Source organism: Xyrauchen texanus, chromosome 29 (assembly GCF_025860055.1).
Source record: "Xyrauchen texanus isolate HMW12.3.18 chromosome 29, RBS_HiC_50CHRs, whole genome shotgun sequence".
Taxonomy (NCBI): Eukaryota; Metazoa; Chordata; class Actinopteri; order Cypriniformes; family Catostomidae; genus Xyrauchen; species Xyrauchen texanus.
Genome location: NC_068304.1, coordinates 6,193,537 through 6,215,795, shown reverse-complemented (window position 1 = coordinate 6,215,795; position 22,259 = coordinate 6,193,537). Strand labels below are relative to the sequence as shown.

General features: G+C 36.3%; 2 protein-coding genes across 2 annotated transcripts in view; both read right to left on the bottom strand.

Annotated features, from left to right (window-relative positions):
- Nucleotides 1-14,996, bottom strand: part of LOC127622795 (unconventional myosin-Va-like) — a 123,692-nt gene extending 108,696 nt beyond the window's left edge. Inside the window, exons 1-2 of the mRNA XM_052096883.1 lie at nt 14,983-14,996; nt 14,703-14,828 (exon numbers count right to left, since the gene is read on the bottom strand). Coding sequence (XP_051952843.1) covers nt 14,703-14,828; nt 14,983-14,996 — 140 coding nt within the window. The remainder of the gene's footprint in view (nt 1-14,702; nt 14,829-14,982) is intronic.
- LOC127622993 (cAMP-regulated phosphoprotein 19-like) lies at nt 14,634-20,733 on the bottom strand. Its single transcript, XM_052097217.1, has 3 exons — nt 20,589-20,733; nt 19,829-19,948; nt 14,634-15,912 (listed from the first exon to the last, which is right to left on the bottom strand). Exons 1-3 carry the CDS (start codon nt 20,631-20,633, stop codon nt 15,742-15,744), a joined length of 336 nt encoding a protein of 111 aa, XP_051953177.1. The 5' UTR covers nt 20,634-20,733; the 3' UTR covers nt 14,634-15,741.
- Between the last annotated feature and the right edge of the window lie 1,526 nt (nt 20,734-22,259).

The window sequence follows — 22,259 nt, the reverse complement described above, 5'->3', positions numbered from 1 at the left end:
AATGTATCTTGTTTTTAGGATCTTTAGATATTTTTACTGGAAAACAAGACAAAAACACTGATTAAGAAAATTATTTTAAGCAGTGCAAATGCAAAAGACTAAAGGAGACTAACAGATGCGGACTGACAATCTTAAACACGTCCTGTGAATGAGCGCAGTCAAGAGAGCATCTCATCCAAATGCAATGACGCAAGATTAAATGAATGCAAATTAAACAGAGACACAACACTCACGCGGATCATAAAGCCCAATGGTATATTTTATACTTATCATATAATCATTAACGATTCAATCTTAATCTGTTCACCCGGAGTTCATGTCTTTAGATAATGATAATTCCTTTATCAGAAATGCTATCTCCCCTGGCTCGCAAATATACTCACAGCTTTGCACATTGTCTCTTTACATATATATATATATACATGCAACTAATCCTAAACGAAACCCTTACCCTAAACCTATAGTAAGTACATGTTGTTAATAATCAGTAATTACATTGTAACATATATATATATATATATATATATATCAATGTCTATGTCAATGTCTTATTTGCCTTCATTTAATTATATTATTTCAGTATATAATTATTATTATGTTTCTTTAAATTAACTAGAGCAGTTTTGGATATATCACTAACATATTTCTGGTAAAGTCACAGTGAAAACAGAACAGTTTCTATATTTTACAAATATTGCAGACAACAATGCAGACATTTCACAAAATGTAAATTGTTATTTTACAGTGCGGTGGTACATTTAGCAGTATGGTTACATGCTTGTAAAAGTGTAAAAGGGACTCTTTAAAAATAAAATAAAGACCAGATCAGTATCAGATCAGACTGATCACAGGTTATCGGTCTCTGGCTCAAAATTGAAGTAATCGTGCACCCCTTATTGCAACATACTGAGTATTTACCAGATCACAACTAAAACCAAGACCACAGAACTCTGATACACACCAGAACGTGAGAAAACTGAACCATTACACCCCTTTATGACAATCCACAAAAATATTGGCCCGTTTTGAATCAGTCCAGCCTGGATTTTTATTATTATTATTTTTTAAACAAGGCAATAATTGAATCATGAAGGCAAGAGAAGTCAGTCCCTCTTTGAGAGAACATCAGAATGGTCAACATTCAGTATTCTACTCCAATCTCCACTTTTAAAAAATAAACAAGCAACACAACTAACAACCTTAACAGTAACCCTCCAAAAGGACATTAACTCCAGTACTTACTTTAATGAACATAAAATCCAATTCCTGGTTCATGTTTAAAGCATAAACTGCCCTATATCATACTGAAGGGATGAAAAATGATATCTGTCCCACTTCTGCCAGAGCTGTAAAACGCACTAGGGAGCATTCAATGCATCTGATTGGATCCCTGATCCCAGACGCATTTCTATTGATAACTGCGTCTGGGAGATTTTCTTCCGACTGGTTGATGCTCTAGTCAGCAGAGTGCATTGTTGCCTTTTCCCGAGAGAGGTTCTCACAACTGTCAAACCCTTGCAGTGTCACATGAGCAACAACAGAAGAGTTTTGAAAATAGCGTCATTCTTAAAATATTTAATATAAAACTAGCATTTTCCCACATGCAGATGTAACATTGAGCAGCCACAGCACCTTGTTTAATGCTCATTTTACCTCGCTTACAGAAATGATGTGCTCATTTACCTCCTAATGCACTGCACATATTGGCAAGCACAAAAATATAAATGATACTTCCCCAGATAACCTTTAAAAAAACAACCAGCTCATTCACTTATCTACCCAAAAACATCAGTCTAAAAGAAGAAAGGTTGAAAGTAAGTGTCAGGCAAAAGTGTCAGCCCCAAACTTGAACATGGCATCCTTGGTAATGCTAGATGCTTCAATTGTAACGTCGGCTTTATTTTATTGTAGTAACTTTATTACAGTAATGTTTATCAGCTTTAAAGGAATATTTTGGGTTCAATACAAGTTAAGCTCAATCGATACCATTTTTGCATTATGTTGATTACCGCAACAAAATCATTCCAACTCGTCCCTCCTTTTCTAAAAAAAATAATAAAAAAAGCAAAAATCGAGGTTTCAGTGAGGCACTTACAATGGAAGTGAATGGGGCCAATTTTGGGGTGGTTTTAAGGCAGAAAAGAAAAGCTTATAAATTTGAATCCAGGACGTGCTGAGTGACTCCAGCCAGGTCTCCTAAGCAACCAAATTGATCTGGTTGCTAGGGAGGGTAGAGTCACATGGGGTAACCTCCTCATAGTCACTATAGTGTGGTTCTCACTCTCGGTGGGGCGTTTGGTGTGTTGTGTGTGGATGCCGCAGTGGATGGTGTGACACCAACGTGCTCAACAAGCCACATGATAAGATTTGTGGATTCACTGTCTCAGACGTGGAGGCAACTGAGATTCATCCTCCACCACCCGGCTTGAGGCGAGTCACTACACCACCACGAGGACTTAGAGCGCATTGGGCATTCCAAATAGGGGAGAAAAAGGGGAGAAAAAGGGGAGAACCCCCCCCCCAAAAAAAAAAAACTTTTGTTTTTACATTTTAAGTTTTATGGTCGTTTTAGGATTTCAGGGTTTCAGGGTTTACGCTGTTACAGTATGATGTCATGGCATCGAAGTTGTAAATTGGCTATATTTCAGAAAAGGTTAGTAAGAGATTTTATTACACTAAAATCATGTTAACGCACATGTTGTATGTAAGTCTTGTGGCTATACTTTTGAAACAGTGAGTATTTTAATATTTACGGATTGGCCCCATTCACTTCCATTGTGAGTTCCTCACTGTAACCCTCTAAATCTATCCATCCATCCATCCATCCATCCATCCATCACAATTAAACCAGTAATGCATTTTCAAAAGAGTAAATAGGATCTATTTGGACTTTGTGACTTATGACTTTAAAATGTACCCTGTTATGCAAAACGTTGGTGAATCTTTTAGCACAGCCTGAAGTTCATGTGGGAGTTGCGATTTCACTCTCTGTCTTACGGATCTGGTGATTCTGAACGCTGAATTCCAAAATACTAGAGAAAGAACAGACCCTTTCCTCCATCAATGGAGTTGTATCTGCAGGACATGAGCTCAAACAAAGACCTGCGTGTTCTCAGGGCTGCCTAGAAACCCGTGGAAATTAAGGAAATGACTTCCTCGATTCTGTGACCTCTCAGATGCATCGTTTGATACAACATCTCGTGCTGTCGGCAGACTGCCAAATGAAATATTTAGACATGACATCATAGCAGTTAGGATCCTTTTAATAGTGCTTTGTTTCTCTACTGCATCACAATCATGCTGAGTTTACAGCGATTAGCCTATATCACTGGAGGCCATCTCTGCACAGTTCCAACTCAACGGCTGTCTCCAAATGGATCAGGTTGTGGATCATGCGAGTACTTTTGTCTGCACTCTCATGGATAGTAGGGCTCGGCAATATGGCTTCAAAAATATATCCGACATTTTTCAGCCTATTGATGCTATTTGATGTATACTGTCTCAATAATTATGTATTTTCTCTGAAATGGCTCAAAAGGGATTTTTTTCCCCATCATTTTATACAAACAGCCATTGTATATTTAATATTTTAAAGGAATTTTAAAAAAGCATTTAAAAATGAAGGCATGTTTCCCACATTTTTTCACTAAATGAACAAAAGAGAGAATGAGACTTAATCGTTTTCATTGATATGCACTTTTATATTTATATTCATACATAATTATACAAAGTAGCTTAATCAAAAGCATTATTTACCTTCATATATTTTTACTAAAACTTTTTGTGAATGAAAAAGGTTTGAATGAAATCCCTTCACTCACTTATTTTTTGGAACCCAGTTGAATATTGTAGGACTGTGGGACCAAGACAAGTTTATTATTAAAATATAATATAATATAATATTACATTATATTATATTTATGGCATATTTACTTCACCTTCACCTGGGGCTTTTATTTTAACACAGAAAATGCAATGTGTATTTGACAGTTTACAATGTTCCGCATCTGCCATTCTATAAAATCTCCTGCCTGCCCAGTAGGTGGCGATATGCACAAAGAAGAATATGAAAGTGAAAGTGGAGATTTAAGTAAAAGAAAAAAAAGGATTTACATATTGATCTGTTTCTCACCAACACCTATGTAGGGCTGAAATGATTTGTCGACATTATTGACAAAATTGTCGACAAAAATTTCCATTGTCGAATAGTCGTTTGATCTCATTTAACGTAACATGAGATCACATTAAACTGTAATGATGGCGCGTGAGAGCAGCACTGCAGCCTGACTGAGGAGAGGAAGAATTACACAGATCACAGTCCAGATGCACTCTAAACGTTCCAAACGTTTAATGATGTAGATGATGTAGATCGCAAAGTATGAGCAAATTATAATACAAAAATACAAAATAAGTAAATACAGAAGCACTCTCGTTGTGGAATAAGTTTAGCTGGAGCTGCCGCTCCGCTGAAGCAAAACTTGTTGAATGCAGTTATATTTAATGCATGTGATGACCGTGTATGTCAGCCACCACTGAAGACTATTTTTGACCCAGGAAAAACACTGCTATGTGCTTTTGGAGCTTCATAATTTTGGTACCCATTCACTTGTATTGTAAGGACCTACAGAGCTGAAATATTCTTTAAAAATCTTCATTTGTGTTCTGCAGAAGACAGAAAGTCATACACATCTGGAATGGCATAAGGGTGAGTAAATGATGAGGGAATTTTCATTTTTGGGTGAACTATCACTTTAAGAATTTAGCCAAAAAATAAGGAGGCTATGGTAAAAACAATCAACACTTTAGTAGTATTTAAACTTTAAGTAGTATTTGACAGATAAATTGGCCAGTCCAAACAATCGACTGATTTTTGACAATTTTGACACTATATGCATTGGCCAATCAGACTGATCACATTATGAATTCGGCAACAGTTCGAAAGATCTTCAGCTTACATCAATATGTGCATACCGAAATGTCTCACCATTGTTTATATGACAACATTTACTTCCTGGTTTCCATGGGACCAGAACCCATGTGCTAAAATCTGCTCCAGTGGCATACCAGGGAAAGGTGAACACATTTGAAATGGAGCAAATCAGTCTGACAGTGTGATTACCTGCATGATCATACCGGGCCATTAACCGTGTTTGCTTGGCCAAATAACAGAAACATAAGTTCACCAATGTGTCAGTTCCTAAATGAAAGCCTTGTCAATAATAATATATAGTTTCTGTTTTCAAATATTTTAAATACATTTTAGAATAAATAGTGTATAAAGTGTTTATTTTATTTCCACAATTTTGTCTCATTTGCAATCTTCATTATGTCGAGATTAATTGGCTGCCCTGCTCTCTATCAAATGGGAACAGTTGAAAATCTGGGACTTTTCTTTTAAACCTTTTTTAGGATTTAAAGGGATAGTTCAGCCAAAAAATTTAATTCTCTCATCATTTCCTCACCCTCATGCCATCCCAGATGTGTGCGACTTTCTTTCTTTTGCAGAACATAAACGAAGATCTTCAAAAAACATCTCAGCTCTGTAGGTCCATACAATGCAAGTGAATGGGTGCCAGTATTTTAAAGCTCCAAAAAGCACATAAAGTCAGCATAAAAGTAATCCACCTGACTCCAGTGGTTAAATTCATGTCGTCTTTAGTGATATGATAGGGGTGGATGAGAAACAGGTCAATATTTAATTCAGATTTTACCATAAATGTTCCTAAACACAAAGAACGCAAATCACCAAAAACCAAAGAATATGGAGTGATAGTGGAGAATTGGAGATTGATAGTAAAAAAGGACTTAAATATTTAACTGTTTCTCACCCACATCATATCACTTCAGAAGATATGAATTTAACCACTTGAGTCAAATGGATTACTTTTATGCTGACTTTGTCCTTTTGGACCTTCAAAGTTTTGGTCACCATTCAATTGCATTGTATGGACATACAGAGCTGAGATTTTCTTATAAAATATTTGTTTGTGTTCATTTTTAATTAACAATAAAAAGTTAAGTAAAATAAAGTGAAAATTTCAAATGTAAGCAAATGAGTGACATTGACCATGATAAATTAATTGTACAATAGGTCAGATTTCCTTGCTTCCATTGAAGCACATAAGATGCTGTCTGGAACACTCTCAAATCATGCTGGATAACATAATCATTAGATTTTGCACATGCTTTTATTAAAGCAAATGGAGGACATCCTAAATACTAAGTGCAAATTCACCTTTTCACTCTAACTGTTATGCAAGTAATATAATTTTGAATGAAAACACTATTAAATGAGAAAATAGCAAAAAAGCAGCATTTTCACTAGTGTTTCAGACTTTTTCCAACCTATACTGTATATTTTGGCATTACAACAGCCACCCTGCTGTCTAGATGACTAACATCGGTCATTGTAGAACCCATATTGGCCAACCACTAAAAATAAGTGTTGGTTACTTCCACAATTCGTCTGATTTGCTATCATTAACTTATATTATTGTGTCGATCTGGAATACTCGATTCTGATTGGTCAATGGCGCCATCTAGTGGTCAGATATTGCTCAGTAACAACCGCACATCAACATTTCAAACCACTCATCAGGGTAGGTCTGCCATGATTATGAAATTTGTCTGACAATTAATTGTCAAACAAATAATTGCAATTATGATGATTGTCTGTTTTAGGGCTTTCACAGTTAATTGTAAAAAAAGTTGTCATATATCTTAAGATACATCAAATACCATAACAAGTCATTTTTACATATATAACTTCAAATATATAAAGCAAATAATAAAACAGGGATATGTGATTTCCTTTTAAGGCTTTAAAAACGTATGAATTACATCAAAATAACTTCTAATATTGCTTTAGTTTTGGTTAATTTTACATTTACAATGTTGTTATTGGATCTCATATCTTTATATACATATATTTAATGTCTTTGTCTTAAGATGGTTATTTATATCTTCAGTTTAGTGTATCAATAGGAAATATAAATGTTAGACTACCAAACATTAAAAAGATTAAATACAAATAGAATAGATTAGAATAGAAGAACAGGGAGCCCTGAAACAGATGTCATGCCCCCACAAAACCCCCCACTGAACATCACGTCAGTCTGAGATTATATAAAGAGACAGAAGCAGTTGAGACAGCTGAAATATATAGAAGAACTGTGATGAAGCTTGAAAGAAGCTTGAACATCCAATCTGGCAACAACCAAGACAAACTGTGTCCAGGTGTATCTGGGAGAATTGATGCTGTTTTAAAGGCAAAGGTGGTCACACTGAATATTGATTTAACTTTATTATGTTTACTGGACTTTGTGTGACATTAAGTGATAAATGAAAACTATTTAAGACATCCTCACTCTGCAACACTTTTCACATGTGACAAAAACTTTTGCAAAGTACTGTTTATATATATATATACAGTATATAGTTTTATATATATACTGCAATATATATTAAGCAATAGTTAAACATTTCTGTCCAAATTCAATTTCACACATTATTTGAATGCTCTTTGATTAAACACACAAGCTCTTATTTCTCATGAAGCAAAACCTTTGAGTTTTCGTTTCATCGTTTTATCACTCCACAGAAATAGAGTACGGTGTGTCTCCTCTGTGTCACTGCATGTCATTAACACTGCGTGTATGAACCCGCTATGATCTGTGACATTTGCCATTGCATGATCGTTTAAAGTGAAACCAGAGCACTTTGAGTTCACTATCAAAGTTTTTAAATTAGGACCTAGATGCATAGGACCCCTGACACTGTCTCTTATCCCACCTCCAGACACTACACGTTACATTCACATAGTTTCCACGCCTGTCTTGCATCAACGTAAAGAACATTTATCTGGTCTATTGCACTTTTTATTATACACAAACTGTGAACATTTGAACATTCATATTCTGCACAACTGTACAGCTCCTTTATTAAAACCAGTCAGTTTACATTTTCTATATTGTCTCTTAAATATAGTTTATTATTTATCTTACAATGTTTATTGTTATTGTACGCATCAAACACCAATCAAATTCCTTTTATGTGAATTCTGATTCTGATTTGTTCATTTATATTTGTTTGTTGTGAGCTTTTGTACATCAGAGCGCTTCAGAAGCAGTTCACGTGTTCTTCCAGACATGATCTTCCGCTGTGCGGCTCAGCGATGCTCAGAGTTCAACTGAATGACACACAAATGTGCCATTGGTGGTTATATTCGTATAAAATTCCCTTATTTGGACATTCAAATTTGACTGGAATTTGAAGTGCACAATAATTGGGGATATCACATATAACCACATGTATGCATTTGGCAGACGCTTTTATCCAAAGCAACTTACAGTGCAATTATTACAGGGACAATCCCCCCGGAACAACCTGGAGTTAAGTGCCTTGCTCAAGGACACAATTGTGGAGGCCATGGGGTTCAAACCAGCGACCTTCTGATTAACAGCCCTGTGCTTTAGCCACTACCCCACCACCACTCCACGATTAGACGACTATTTAATAACTACGACAGGCCTATATCTGGGAATTGTGAGTCATCTTTCTGCTCCTCTGGTCACTGTGTGATCTCTACAAGTAAGCTAATAAAATAATTTAAACTCAAATCAATGTTTCATGTCCATTTATTTATTTGGCAAGAAGTCTTGTAATAAAATACATAATGAACAGTCAGACAGTCATTAATTACTAAATAAACACCCACCATTGAAAAACTCCTATCAGTCATCCACTAAATGCCACCACACTACATTATAAATATCACAAAGTCTATTACAGTCATCCTGTAATACGATGTGGGTTATTCCTTTGCTGAAATTTTAGATTTTGTTCAAACTTTTTCTGAAGAAGCCAAAATATTGGATGCCACTAATCAGTATTTACTGAGTAAGCCATTATTTTGTATAGGGAAGTCAAAATGACCATTTTCACCTATATGATTTTGAGCAAAAATACAAGTAAAAGTATTTTTAAAATGAAATAAAATAAAATGAATCACCTTAAAAAGTTGGCAGCATCATTATTTAATTTTTACACAGAGATAGGAAAATCTATTATTAAAAACACTACATCTACAGCACCCCTTGTTGCATTATATCCCAATGGTGTGAGTCCAAATACTGCAACAAAAAAGTGCTTATAACTCCAGAAGCATTTTAGATATCTTATTACACTTTTAGGATCTAATTCACAACAAACTTTCCTTTTTATTGCATCTTCATTTTTAAGATTGTATATATGGCTAAATTCCAAATATATGGAGCTCTCAATGACGTCCGAAAATTGTTACATTTTACTCATAATCAGTGGTTGAAAAGTACAAATCTTGATTTTTGATCATCTAAAAATACATTCATATGAAGGATAAGTGACACATGTGGCTCTTTAGGTAGACCTAGAATATCTAGTTTTGGGATTGGTCTGGAATGCATCACGAGGGGTCCATAGCATCAATGATCAATGACTGTTTTTGTAATGATATTCTTGTTGTTGTTATTTTAATCCCAAAAAGTGTCTTGGTTTTCAGGAATGGTCAAAAAACATAATTTTAGCCGAGGACCTCTGGTTTAGTTGACACGGAATGACCCATCTATTAAAGTCTACTTAAAATGACTTTACACAAATGGTTTTCCACAGCCATGAACCCTTGGTGTCCATGCTTAAGGCCTGAATCTAAATAACTGTGCTTTCCTCTCGCAGTTTTCAAAGGGATCTGTCAGTGCACTAACAATAAGACAGCTGCATCAAGGGAGATGGGTGGCCTCCCCCTACCCCTCTCTCTCTCTCTCTCTCTTTCTCACTCACTTCAGTAATACCGGCCAGACATTCGTCTCAGACATCATTACAACTGCATAAATTATGATGTCATGCCACGCAAATGTTTCCCAAGGAGACGCCTTTTGAGTGTGTATAGACTTACAGGCCGCAGTAGAGGAAAACAAGCTGGAAGATGTGTGGTGCTGATGTGAGCCTAAACGCCTCCTGTATGGTTGCAATGTTAGAGATAGTCTCATCTCAATCAGGCAGAATGCTCACATCAGCACTGCCCGCATCCTACTGGCACACTGCGGTCATTCATCAAGTCACACAGTGACCCATATCAATATATCACAGGCATTTAAAACCTCCCCCTGCCTGTCCAATACTACAAATCTCAAAATCTGTCAAAGATGTTTGCTTGACTATCATCACAGTCCAACTAAAGCATCTTTAAATAGACAACACAGTATTTGTGTAAATATAGCCAAATCTAAAACTTGCAATGCTGTTCCTATATATTGCAGATAATGCATGTAAAGGCAAATTGCATAGAATTCTAACATAACATAAATCTCTCCAGACAAAAAAAAACTAAACATAAAACACAAGGTTGGGGTGCAATCTATCAAATCTACATACATTCAAATAAAATAATACGTTGTTCATCAGAAAAAGGCAAGCATGATTGTTTCAAATGATCAAAGGGCAATAATGACAACAGAAGCCCAACGCGTGTTCGACAACAATAACCTTGCAGTACATGAATATTTGACATTTCATGTCAGGTGGCGAGTCTGTCAATGACTTTACCTTTGTGTATAACTCAGACGCAGCCATGATGATGGTCGTACAGTGTTCCTGCAATCACAGTCAACCGAGCATCCGCGCTGTCCAGATCATTCACATCAGTCGTGTGAAACGCGTTTAAAGGGATGTCATGAATGCAGAGAGGCCGGTCGTGTGCCTCGGTTGGTTCCTCGTGAATGTGTCCGTGTTTCTGGCTTGTCTCTGGTCGTTCTGGTTTGATCGATGCGCAGAAATTGAAAACGCGTTTGCCATAACGGAGACAAATGATGACGCAAGAGCGCGCTCTGCTGGACAACACCAGACATTTTTCTCATATATTGTTTGTCATTTTCTTTTATGTAATTTGCAATAAATAATAAAAACCTATACCTTTCTCTTAAAATAAATGAATAGTGCTTCTTCTTATTATTATTTAAAAATATTTTTTTCTTCTTCTATTTTTGGCTTGCTAAGGTTGATTTCATATCTAAAATGTTATGTATCCTTAATACGCAAAATAATTCTAATACATTTCACACGTTTTGTATAATTTGGAAAAATTACAAATTGATTGGAAATTATAAGTAATAAAATATTCTGCTCACAAGTGATATTTTCCTTGATATTTTACATCTTAAAGGAATGTTCCAGGTTCAATACAAGTTAAGCTCTGTCGACAGCATTTGTGGTATAATGTTGATTACCACAACAAATACATTTGACTCGTCACTCATTTTCAAAAAATGTAAAATAAGAAAGAGAAAGAATAAATCTGGGATACAGTGAGGCACTTATAATGGAAGTGACTGGGTGACAATATTTGGAGGGTTTAAAAGCAGAAATTTGAAGCTTGCAAAATTGTTTGGTGTGGTAGAAATAATATATTTTTTAATAAATGTATATAAATAATTTTACCAATACATTTTGAAGGGATTTATGTATCTTTCAATCTGCATTTATATTGTCATAGTTTTAAATCCTTGTGCCCTCTTTACATCAAAGTTTTTGAAACATTTTGTGTCACACCTCTTAACTAACTTTTCCATTGTTATTGGATTTTGGTGGATTTAGACCTCAATTAGCTAAATTTGTTTTTACTTTTATTTGAGTAAAAAACTATGTTGAATTTTTATGAAAGACTGCTATGTGTCATGCATTAGGAGCATCTGCTGCCATCTGCCGGTGGGAAAAAACAGGACAATAATATGACAGTTTCAAAGCAATGACAAGTATAGCATATAGGTGGCCTCAGTGTTCCCCTTATTGTTGCCTGGTCTCTGTAACTCAATGCTGTAATTTAATTTATAGATATTATCACAAGTTATGCATTTGGATATATATTAGACATAATAAAAGACTATTTTCACTACTAAAAGTTTACCTTTTTTTTTCTTTTTTTAATCACAAGCGCTGAATATTCTGTTATTTTATTTTGCAGTAATGCCAAATGTAGTTCTCAAATGTACAGTTAAGTCTGACCATGTGCCACAAAGAGAAAACTTGGAATAGGCTAAGTAGTTTGTTATCTACCATTTATTTAGCAAAAATAATTCAATAATAAATTTAGAGCTATGAGAAAATGTGTTTTGCTCTGGAATACAAGTGTTTCCAAAACAATACAAAACAAAGAGAGTCTTTTTGGGAAACCCACCATAAAGTGTGTTTTTAAATGATAAACATAGGAAAAGTCACAAAGTTCTACAGCTATACGTAAAAAATCCAGGACAAATCAGATATAAATGTCTGAAGAGTACATGAGGGTTAAACATACTTTGTGTTTTGTGATTCATTTTCATAGTTTAATATAAAAATTCTGGATCTGGGACTGGGTTAAGACTAAAACTGTCAAATCTATACATAAATTGGTTTTGAAAAGTCAGTTTTAATGCAAACTACATATAACAAATAGGAAGAAAAAGTAGAAATGTGTTCATTTGTATAAAATCAACCCTCGGGACATGAAATATAATATAATAACACTATAGTAATCTAATGCTTTTAAATATATATATACAGGATACAAATTCAGGGTTTATAAATTCATGTGAATATAAAATTATTCATATAAACAATTTTAGTAATAAAACATAATACCAATTATTTAATTTAAATAATAATATTTAATATTGCAATAGGACAATAATCTAAAAGATAATTTCTTGGAAAACCCATCAATCAATAGTGTTGTTAGCTGTGTCTGTGGTCTGGTTCTACATTAGCATCAGACATTTGTTTCTCCAAATAAAACATCAAAGCATTGTTTTGGTTAACAAGGTGATTAATGAATAGTGTAAAATGAAAAATAAAAATTGTGCGAAAGCTTTATGAAAAAAATACCCTTCAGTTTTTAGTTCAAATCTATGTTCATTATTTTGCTGACCATTGTCTTTATGCAGTGTGGTATTGTGTTCCCTTGTTTACCCAAAAGCTATTGCAAGAATGGTGATAATAGAATTAAATTAGTGTGTAGGATTTAATTCACCACTAGTTAAATATCTGGACTTTTGAATCATCATAACCTTAAAGTTACTGAAATATAAAGTAGCACTGTAGCGCTTTATAGATACAGTTGAAGTCAGAAGTTTACATACACTTATTTTGAAGTCATTAAAACTAATTTTTTTAACCACTCCACAGATTTCATATTAGCAAACTATAGTTTTGGCAAGTCACTTAGGGCATCTACTTTGTGCATGACATGAGTAATTTTTCCAACAATTATTTACAGACAGATTTTATCAAAATTCCAGTGGGTCAGAAGAATACATACCTTAAGTTTACCGTACCTTTAAGAAGACTGGAAAATTCCAGAGAATTATTTCAAGCCTTTAGACAATTAGCTTTTGATTGGAGGTGTACCTGTGGATGTTTTTTAAGGCCTACCTTCAAACTCAGTACCTCTTTGCTTGACATCATGGTAATTTTTTTTTAAATCAGCAAAGACCTCAGAAAAAAACATTGTGGACCTTCACAAGTCATGTTCATCCTTGGGAGCAATTTCCAAATGCCTGAAAGTACTACATTCATCTTTACAAACAATAGTACACATAAACAATGGGACCACGGAGCTATCATACCGCTCAGGAAGGGGACTCATTCTGTCTCCTAGAGATGAATGTAGTTTGTTGCAAAGTGTGCAAATCCATCCCAGAACAACAGTAAAGGACCTTGTGAAGATGCTGGAGGAAACAGGAAGACAAGTATCTATATCCACAGTTAAACAAGTCCTACATCAACCTGAAAGGGTTAAAAAAAAAAAAAAAAGTGCACGTGTTCTTACTTTTTGGAGAAATATCTTCTGGTCTGATGAAACATAATTTAACTGTGTGGCCATAATGACCATTGTTATGGTTGGAGGAAAAAGGGTGAGGATGAAGAACATCGTCTCAGCCGTGAAGTATTGGGGTAGCAGCATCTTGTTGTGGGGGTGCTTTGCTGCAGGAGGGACTGGTGCACTTCACAAAATAGATGACATCATGAGGAAGGACAATTATGTGGATATCTTCAAGCAACATCTCAAGACATCAGCCAGGAAATTAAAGCTCATAGTAAATGTGTCTTCCAAAAGGACAACAAAGTCAATGTATTGCGTGACCATCACAAGGCCTGACCTCAATCTGATTTGTGGGCAGAACTGAAAAAGTGTGTGTGAGCAAGGAGGCCTACAAATCTGACTCCGTTACACCTGTTCTGTCTGGAGGAATGGGCCAAAATTCCACAAATTATTGTGAGAAGCTTGTGGAAGAATACCCAAAATGTTTGACCCAAGTTAAACAATTTAAAGGCAATGCAACCAAATACTAACAAAGTGCATGTAAACTTCTGACCCACTGTGAATGTGATGAAAGAAATAAAAGCTGAAATTAATAATTCTATCTACTATTATTCTGACATTTCATATTCTTAAAATAAAGTAATGATCCAAACTGACCTAAGACAGGGAATGTTTTCTATGATTAAATGTCAGGAATTGTGAAAAACTGTTTAAATGTATTTGTAAACTTCTGACTTCAACTGTAGATTAAATGGTGACTTCAAATATTGCAGATCGAAAAACAGACTCATAAGCACAGAAGGTTTGCAAAACTATTTTATTTACAAGTCAACATGGCTCAAAAGCGACCACAGTTTATGCTCATGCAGACCGTGGCGTGAGGTGCCGACAGACAACTGCTTTCCTCCTCTGCATAGAAGACAAGATACAGGCGATCTCATGGAGTTTATCGTGAACATCAGAGGGTGGAGAGGCCTCCTCACTATCTGCCTGCTGTCTAATGCCAAACACGAAAAAAGTCACATATGAAATGAATGTGTAGTGAGGATCTAGAACTGCTTGCCAATCTGTGCATTGGCACTACATCATTATAAGGCTTTAAGCACTATGATACAAGGCAAGCTGAAAGCAGCCTTAGAGATCAGCGTTACATGCTCTCAAACATGACCAATTGAATGTCCTCCACATAAAGCTGAAACAACACGAAAAGAAAAGAGCCTTCTCGTGAAAGAAACAGGGTGCAGATCAGTGACATTATTAGCGATTACCTTCAATTCATTATCGATTCAAGCACAACTCCCTAATTAAAAAGATGGTTCACCAAAAAATGACAATTCTGTCATTACTTGCTCATCCTCATGTCATTTCAAACCTTTATTCTTCTATGGGACACAAAAGGAGATATTTTGAAGATGTCCGGGCTGCTCTTTTCCATAAGATGAAAGCGAATGGGGACTGAGGCGGTCAAGCACCATAGGCATCCACACGACTTCTGAAGCCATTTGATAATGAAATACACGATGTAGGGTGCGTAAATGATGGCATTTTTTGGTGAACCATCCTTTTAAGCAGTGGGTAATTCAGGAATGGTTCCAATTAAAATGTAAAACAACTTGTAAAATGCCATTTGCCCTGACTTACTAGTAAATATGTACACTTCCAGCTATATATACTACAACACATTAAACATCAGAAGACCTTTGAGAACTTCACCCCCTCTCGGGCCACAAGCGACCCATCTCACAGTGCTGCAGTTCGGTACAACTCTGTAACATCTGTAACCCTTGAATATTCAGTGTATTTTCACATGGAGTTAAGAGAAGAGAGGACAGGACAGAGTCAGGAATGCAGGATCAGAGAGAAATGTGGATGACGAGACAGGTAGTGGGAGTGAAGGCCAGCGGAGGGTATCAGCCGGCCAGTTTGCTGGCCACCAAAGAGGGTTTCCTCTGCGGCAGGTCCTGAGGGGTGGGGATGTGGTCGCCGGTGATCTCTGCCTTCTCCGTCTGAGCTGCGGGAAGCTGCTTGTTCTTGATCTTGGCCTTTGCCATGTTGTAGTCGCCCGAGTCAAAGTACTTTGGCTGGAAAAGAAAGCAAATCAGAGGAAAAGTTGACATGAGTGTATTATGGCACAATACATTTGTTCTAACCAGACATGATATGAAAAGTGTCCAGCGACAAGAAGTTTGTTAGTCCACGCTGGCACGACGTGACAATCACAGCCAATCAGAAAATATGTCAGGATTTTGGACCAATGAGATTTCACAATGGGCAAGAATATCTCGAGCAACATGGCAGAGATCGGCTAAACGTGTAAAGAGAAAGCTTTTGTTGCTTGTTATGGTTAGGAGAAAGGGGCCGTTCAAACTGAACATTTTCGTGTCCGTCTCCTGATTTTTTAAACGTGCACAAGATGGATGTCTTTGTTGTGCTATGTCTCGCTGTTTTTTTTATTTATTTTTTAGCATCTCATGTTCGTTTACTGTCAAGCTCTAAAAATGACAACAACAAAAAAACATAAAAGCACCATTAAAGTAGTTCATATGAGTTCACATGCATTTTATTCAAAGCCACTTGACGATATGCGATAGCTCTGTGAATCGCAAAAGGCTGAGTTTAATAAGTAAATATATACACCAATCAGCCACAACATTAAAATCACCATTCTAATATTGTGTAGGTCCCCCTCGTGCCGCCAAAACAGCGACAACCTGCATCTCAGAATAACATTCTGAGATGATATTATTCTCACCACAATTGTACAGAGTGGTTATCTGAGTTACTGTAGACTTTGTTAGTTTAAACCAGTCTGGCCATTCTCTGTTGACCTCTCTCATCAACAAGACATTTCCATCAGCAGAACTGCTGCTCACTGGATGTTTTTTGTTTTTGGCACCATTCAGAGTAAATTCTAGAGACTGTTAGATCTAGAGACCGTCTGGCACCAACAGTCATGCCACTGTCCAAATCACTGAGATCCAATTTTTTTCCCCATTCTGATGGTTGATGTGAACATTAAGTGAAGCTCCTGACCCGTATCTGCGTGATTTTATGCACTGCTGCCACATGATCGGCTGATTAGATCATCGCATGGCATGATTGTTGGTGCAAGACGGGCTGGTTTGAGTATTTCTGTAACTGCTGATCTCCTGCTGATTAGTATAATACAGTGAGATATTCTTAAATGATTATGAAAAACTGGTATCGGATCGGCCGATACTGAGAATTCAGGTATCGGAATTGAATCAGAAGGGAAAAAGTATTATTGAAGCATCCCTAGTTAAAAGAACTGCAACTTTTAATAGTGAGCATCAAGGCTAGAGGTACAGCAATATATCGGTTTTACCGATTAATCGCTGCCAGTGGTTGACATTTGGAACTATCGGTTATCTGCAAAAATGTATGCTGACAGTTGCGGGTATTTTTTATTTTATTTTGCCCTCTGTGGCTGTCGCTGGAGGATTCTACAGTTAGAATTCATTGGTTCTACAGTATACCAGCGGCCTCTAGATGTGAGATAAGAACAATCACGTGGGGATTTGCTGCATCTAGAAATCTTTCATAATTGACAACTAGGGTTGAATTAGTATGAGAAAATATCTCTGTTTCACAGTATTACACAATTATTATTATCAGGTACAATGACCCTTAAAGGAGTGAAAACAGAAGTTTTTTTTTTGGTTGAACAAACGCTTTATAATTGAAACCATTTTCTCATTGAAGTATCTGTAAAAAAAGTCTCCCTTTTGAAAATAAATTGAATAAATAAGAAAGCTAACAGAATTATAATAATAAACCACATTTTAAACATGATTAAAAAAAGCATGTTAGCATAGCATGTTAAATGAACTACTAAATGAATCATCAGCTGTGTGAGCTTTTAAAGTAATGTCCTATGATTATTAACAATTAACATATACAGTAGATTGCTCCTGTCTGTACCTATAACTCAGTGGTTCTCAACTGGTTTTGCTTGAGGACCCAGATTTTACATTGGAAATCAAGTGGCAACCCACCATAACTTGTATTTAAGGTATCCTGGGACACATTTCCTTTTATGTTGCATAGTTTTGTAAACTAGAAAACTCTCACTAGAATTGAAATTATTCACATCAGTTTTGAGGTCTGCGCTCCGCAATATGGAGGGAAGCCCGGTTGTTGCACGTAGATCATGATCGCGAGCTGGTTCCGTTACACTCGTGCTAAAGTGCAGATGAGCAGCCTTTATCTGATCACGAGATTATCATGAAATCCTACATAGGCTATAACTTGGGCGGCTGCCGAAATATCTTCAATGTGAGAACCATGACATTGTTCTTTCGTGGCTGTCCGCAACCCAGTCCAAATACACCTGCGACCCACTTTTGGGTCATGACCAACCAGTTGAGGAACACTGCTTTAACACGCACACACACACACACACACACACACACACACACACACACACACACACACACTTTTTGGCCTGATTTCACTCGCCGACAGTTTTGTGGAGTTCGCCGACAAAACCCCAAAATCATGGGCTCTCTCCCGTGAGCGACGATCGCAATGTATGAATTATCAAAGACATGATTTGAGAGAAGCGTCGACACGTTGCCGATGTCAGTGAGATATCTAGAATGTTAAATATCTGGACATGTCTGTGATTTCAAATCTTGCGATGTGAAATGTGTTTTGACTGAATACAACTGTAGCGTTTACCTACAGAAAATGAGAGAGCAAGAAACGGGGCACAGGAAGTTTCAGTGGGAGGAGTCCTGATGTACCTGCAACAGAACATCAACTAGCATGGCTGCGATATCAAGAATGTCTCATTGGACCAAAGAAATGGAGGAATAAATAGTGGACCATTGGCAGGAGCAACAGTGCCCATTTGATGTTTCATCTATCTAATCTTAACCATATGGAGCCTTCCAGGCCGAGTAGCCTTCCAGGCAACAACACATGGCAACTTTCACCCATGGCGCCAATGCTCCATCATTTAAAAATAAGAGTTCCTTCTGTGTTTTGGGCTTCTTTATAGTAAAAAGTCCCACGTTTAAAAGTACTACTTTGAAATCCAAAGAAACTGTGTATTGACTTAAGATTGATATACTTGTGTAGCTATACTACTGAACGTGAATTCAGAGAAGGTCTTAATAATGGACTCCTAATAATGGAATCTTCTCTTTGTTGCGGTCAGGGAAACGCTTCCGCTCCCTAATGGCCAAAACGGAGAGAATGAGGAGGAGCTTCTTTCCCCAGGCCATCCGTGTCCTGAACCAAGGACAACACCAGGACAAGGTTCACTACTCAACACCACACACTTGAAGCAAAATTCTCCAGCAAAATTCTGTCCTGTCGCAGGTCTACATTACTACATACTGAACATTACTGCACAATTGCACTTAACCCTGCACAATATATATATATTGCCAGTCAAACTGTTGCTGCTACTCTACATCTGTAACAATGCATCATTTCATATTCATACTTTGTACATATAGTTTATTTCTCTTTCCCCTATTTTATTGTGTATTTTTTGTTTTTAAATTAAGTTTGGTTTACTTCTATTTCTTCTCCTTATCTATATACAGTATACATATATATATATATATATATATTCTTTATTGTAAACTGTGGGGAGAAAAGTCATATCAAGAATTTCACTACATGTCTGTGTATGTGACAAATAAAACTTGAAACTTGGAACTCTTTTTATGAAAAAAATGTTTTTGAGTGGTTCTTGGGTACTGAAGCCCATTTTCTGGTGAAGTCTGTCCATCTTACCATGACCGAGTCAAATGATCTCAAACCGAACAGAACAGAGTGTGTAACAAACACGGCTCTCAGTACTCTGTCTATGGCTCATGAGTCACATGCACTGCCTGTGTAAAACACCAAAGCCCTGCGATCTGTGCAAGCATTACTAACCCAATAGCCTACTAAAAATAAACAAATGTCTGTTTTTTTTCCCTTTGTCAATTAAGAAATGGTGTCAAAAAGTGAGAATCGCACCCCTTTCTGCAGTCTTTTCCTGAGCAAGTCAGATCCTCCAGGTTTATTGCCCAGGTGAGGGTATTTGGCCTTCAGTTTGGCTTCCTCCACTTTCTCTGGACAGAACTTATTCTCCTCATCCTGAGAAACACACACACACATCATACTCAGAGACTTCAATGGGATTTGTTTGAGCTGCACCATTAACAAAAAATAAAACAATTATTAAGCTATATTAAACTGCTCATATCTGTACATCCATATTAATCATCCTATGCTAGAGTGTATTTCTACAAATTATGATGAGTTTACTGTTATATGAAACTATTAAATATTGTGTTTCAGTACACTTAGCTTCACATGCTAACTGCTGGCTAACACCACCACAGCCCAATCCAGAACAAAACAAACCAACTTCAGTATTATTATTCATCACAGCTTAACATTTATAAGTGTTTACATATGTCAGATGATCTAATACAGCTGGTTATTTCTGTGTTAGCTCAACAAATTGATAAAATGATGGAGGACAAGGCCTTTCTACAATAGTAAAGCTTAGCAGAGCTAAACAGCATTAAAATGCACTAATCAGACAGAAAATAAGGCATTAATCACATATAAGAGCAATACTTCAGCATGTTTTATTCGGAGAAATAGCATTTCAGTCAATATGTATTCGACTGGATCTCATTTGATCGATTTTGTAAATACAGTTACGTAGCAGACAGGCTCAATCGTGACTGACATCAGCGGTTTGATCGAATCGTTTTAATCTACTCACTTTCTGCTCCTCCACGGGTGTCTCTTCAAGCTTTGTGTCCTCCATTTATTTGACTGTAATTACTCCTGTCGAAGGATTAGTGCAGAAATCAAAGCCTGTGCTCTAAATCTGCGCACTATGTACTAGTCTATCCCGCCCACGAATGTATTAAACATACTATGGCAAAGGCTCAGCTCATGAATATCAATTACGCAACGATACGTTCGCCCAATCGTACATTCCAGGCGTACATTATAAATATGAAATACGTAATTCCGTTCAGCACTAAGTGAAAGCACGTAACCTAATTAATATTCATGAGTACTATCATTACCATAGTAGAATTAATAAATTCAAGCCCGCCCACACTCTCAATCGAGGCGCGAGAACGTAGAAAGTTCCACGACAAAACTTGAAATTGTTCATAAAAAAACATTAAACTGTTGACCTGCTGACCTAGTAGTACTAATGAACACGTCAGTACTGTTTAAAAAAAATAATCATTTTAAACGCTTTGTGTGTGTGTGTGTGTGTGTGTGTGTTTATCTCTTTGTGGAGAACAAATGTCCCCATAAGGATAGTAAAACCCGAAATTGTTGACGTTGTGGGGACATTTTGTAGTTCCCCATGAGGAAAACAATAAATCAATAAATCACTTATAAATCATACTAAATTATGTTTTTTGAAAATGTAAAAATGACATTATTAATTAATAATTGACAATAATAATAAATAAAGCAGACAGCTCATAACCTAAAAACTGCTTTCCATTTTTGTGTTGGTTTTAATATGCATAGGCATGAACAACACAAAGATAAATGTTCTATTCATTGCTATTCTGTTTTTGGTGTTAAAAGAGAGATGAACTCTATTGTATCATCAGAAGATTATTCAATCACTCTGACTCATCTGTGATGGGGGAGGAAGTTGTTTTTTTTTAGATTTACTTTATATCCTCGTATTCATCCTTACATAAGACAAGTGATCTAATAATTATCCATACTTCCTGGAACATGTTTCATTTATCCTGGGGACAGACATCACTATCACATTTCCTTAACTTTCTGCAAAATACATTGGTCATGCATGCAAAGGCAGCACATTAAACACATTGATCTCTTCACCGACCTTTCTGTGAACCAGTTCTTTCCGTGTTACTGAGTCAAACATTTATGTCCTCTCTTTACTTTCAAAAAGATTAGCATGGTACTGCTATTTTTGATTCATATTTATTTATTTTGGACGTGCACCATAGTTTTCTTTTCTTGTTTCTTGCATTTGAATGGCATTCCTTGGTACATTAACATGATTATCATTCAGCATGTCATTCCCATCTGTACCACCATTGTAAGGTACCAACACAGCAGGCTACTATTTATAAGGGTTGTTAACAGATACAGTGAAGAATTATTCCAAAGATTCTGAACTTTTGCTTCAATGGATTTTCAATTGCAACACACTCCTCAAAACTATTTGAAATCTGACTCCTGTAGCATGCCATAGAATGATGCAGCATCTGGTGGTTTAAACCACAACAGTGGTTCTCTGGACACATTCTAGCCTTTTTAATAGTGATGTTATGTAACCTCCACAGTCAGAAAACAGACATGCAAATCTCTGTTTAATCCTCCAACATTCAGATGTGATGTAAAGCATGCCACAAATAAGTTTGTACAAGCCTGAAATGGCTAC

Coding starts and splice junctions, on each gene's coding strand:
- LOC127622993 (XM_052097217.1), bottom strand. CDS start 20,633: ATGGAGGACACAAAGCTTGAAGAGACACCCGTGGAGGAGCAGAAA. Junction 19,949..20,588: donor CACCCGTGGAGGAGCAGAAA/GTGAGTAGATTA, acceptor TGTGTTTCTCAG/GATGAGGAGAATAAGTTCTG. Junction 15,913..19,828: donor GGAAAAGACTGCAGAAAGGG/GTGCGATTCTCA, acceptor TTTCTTTTCCAG/CCAAAGTACTTTGACTCGGG.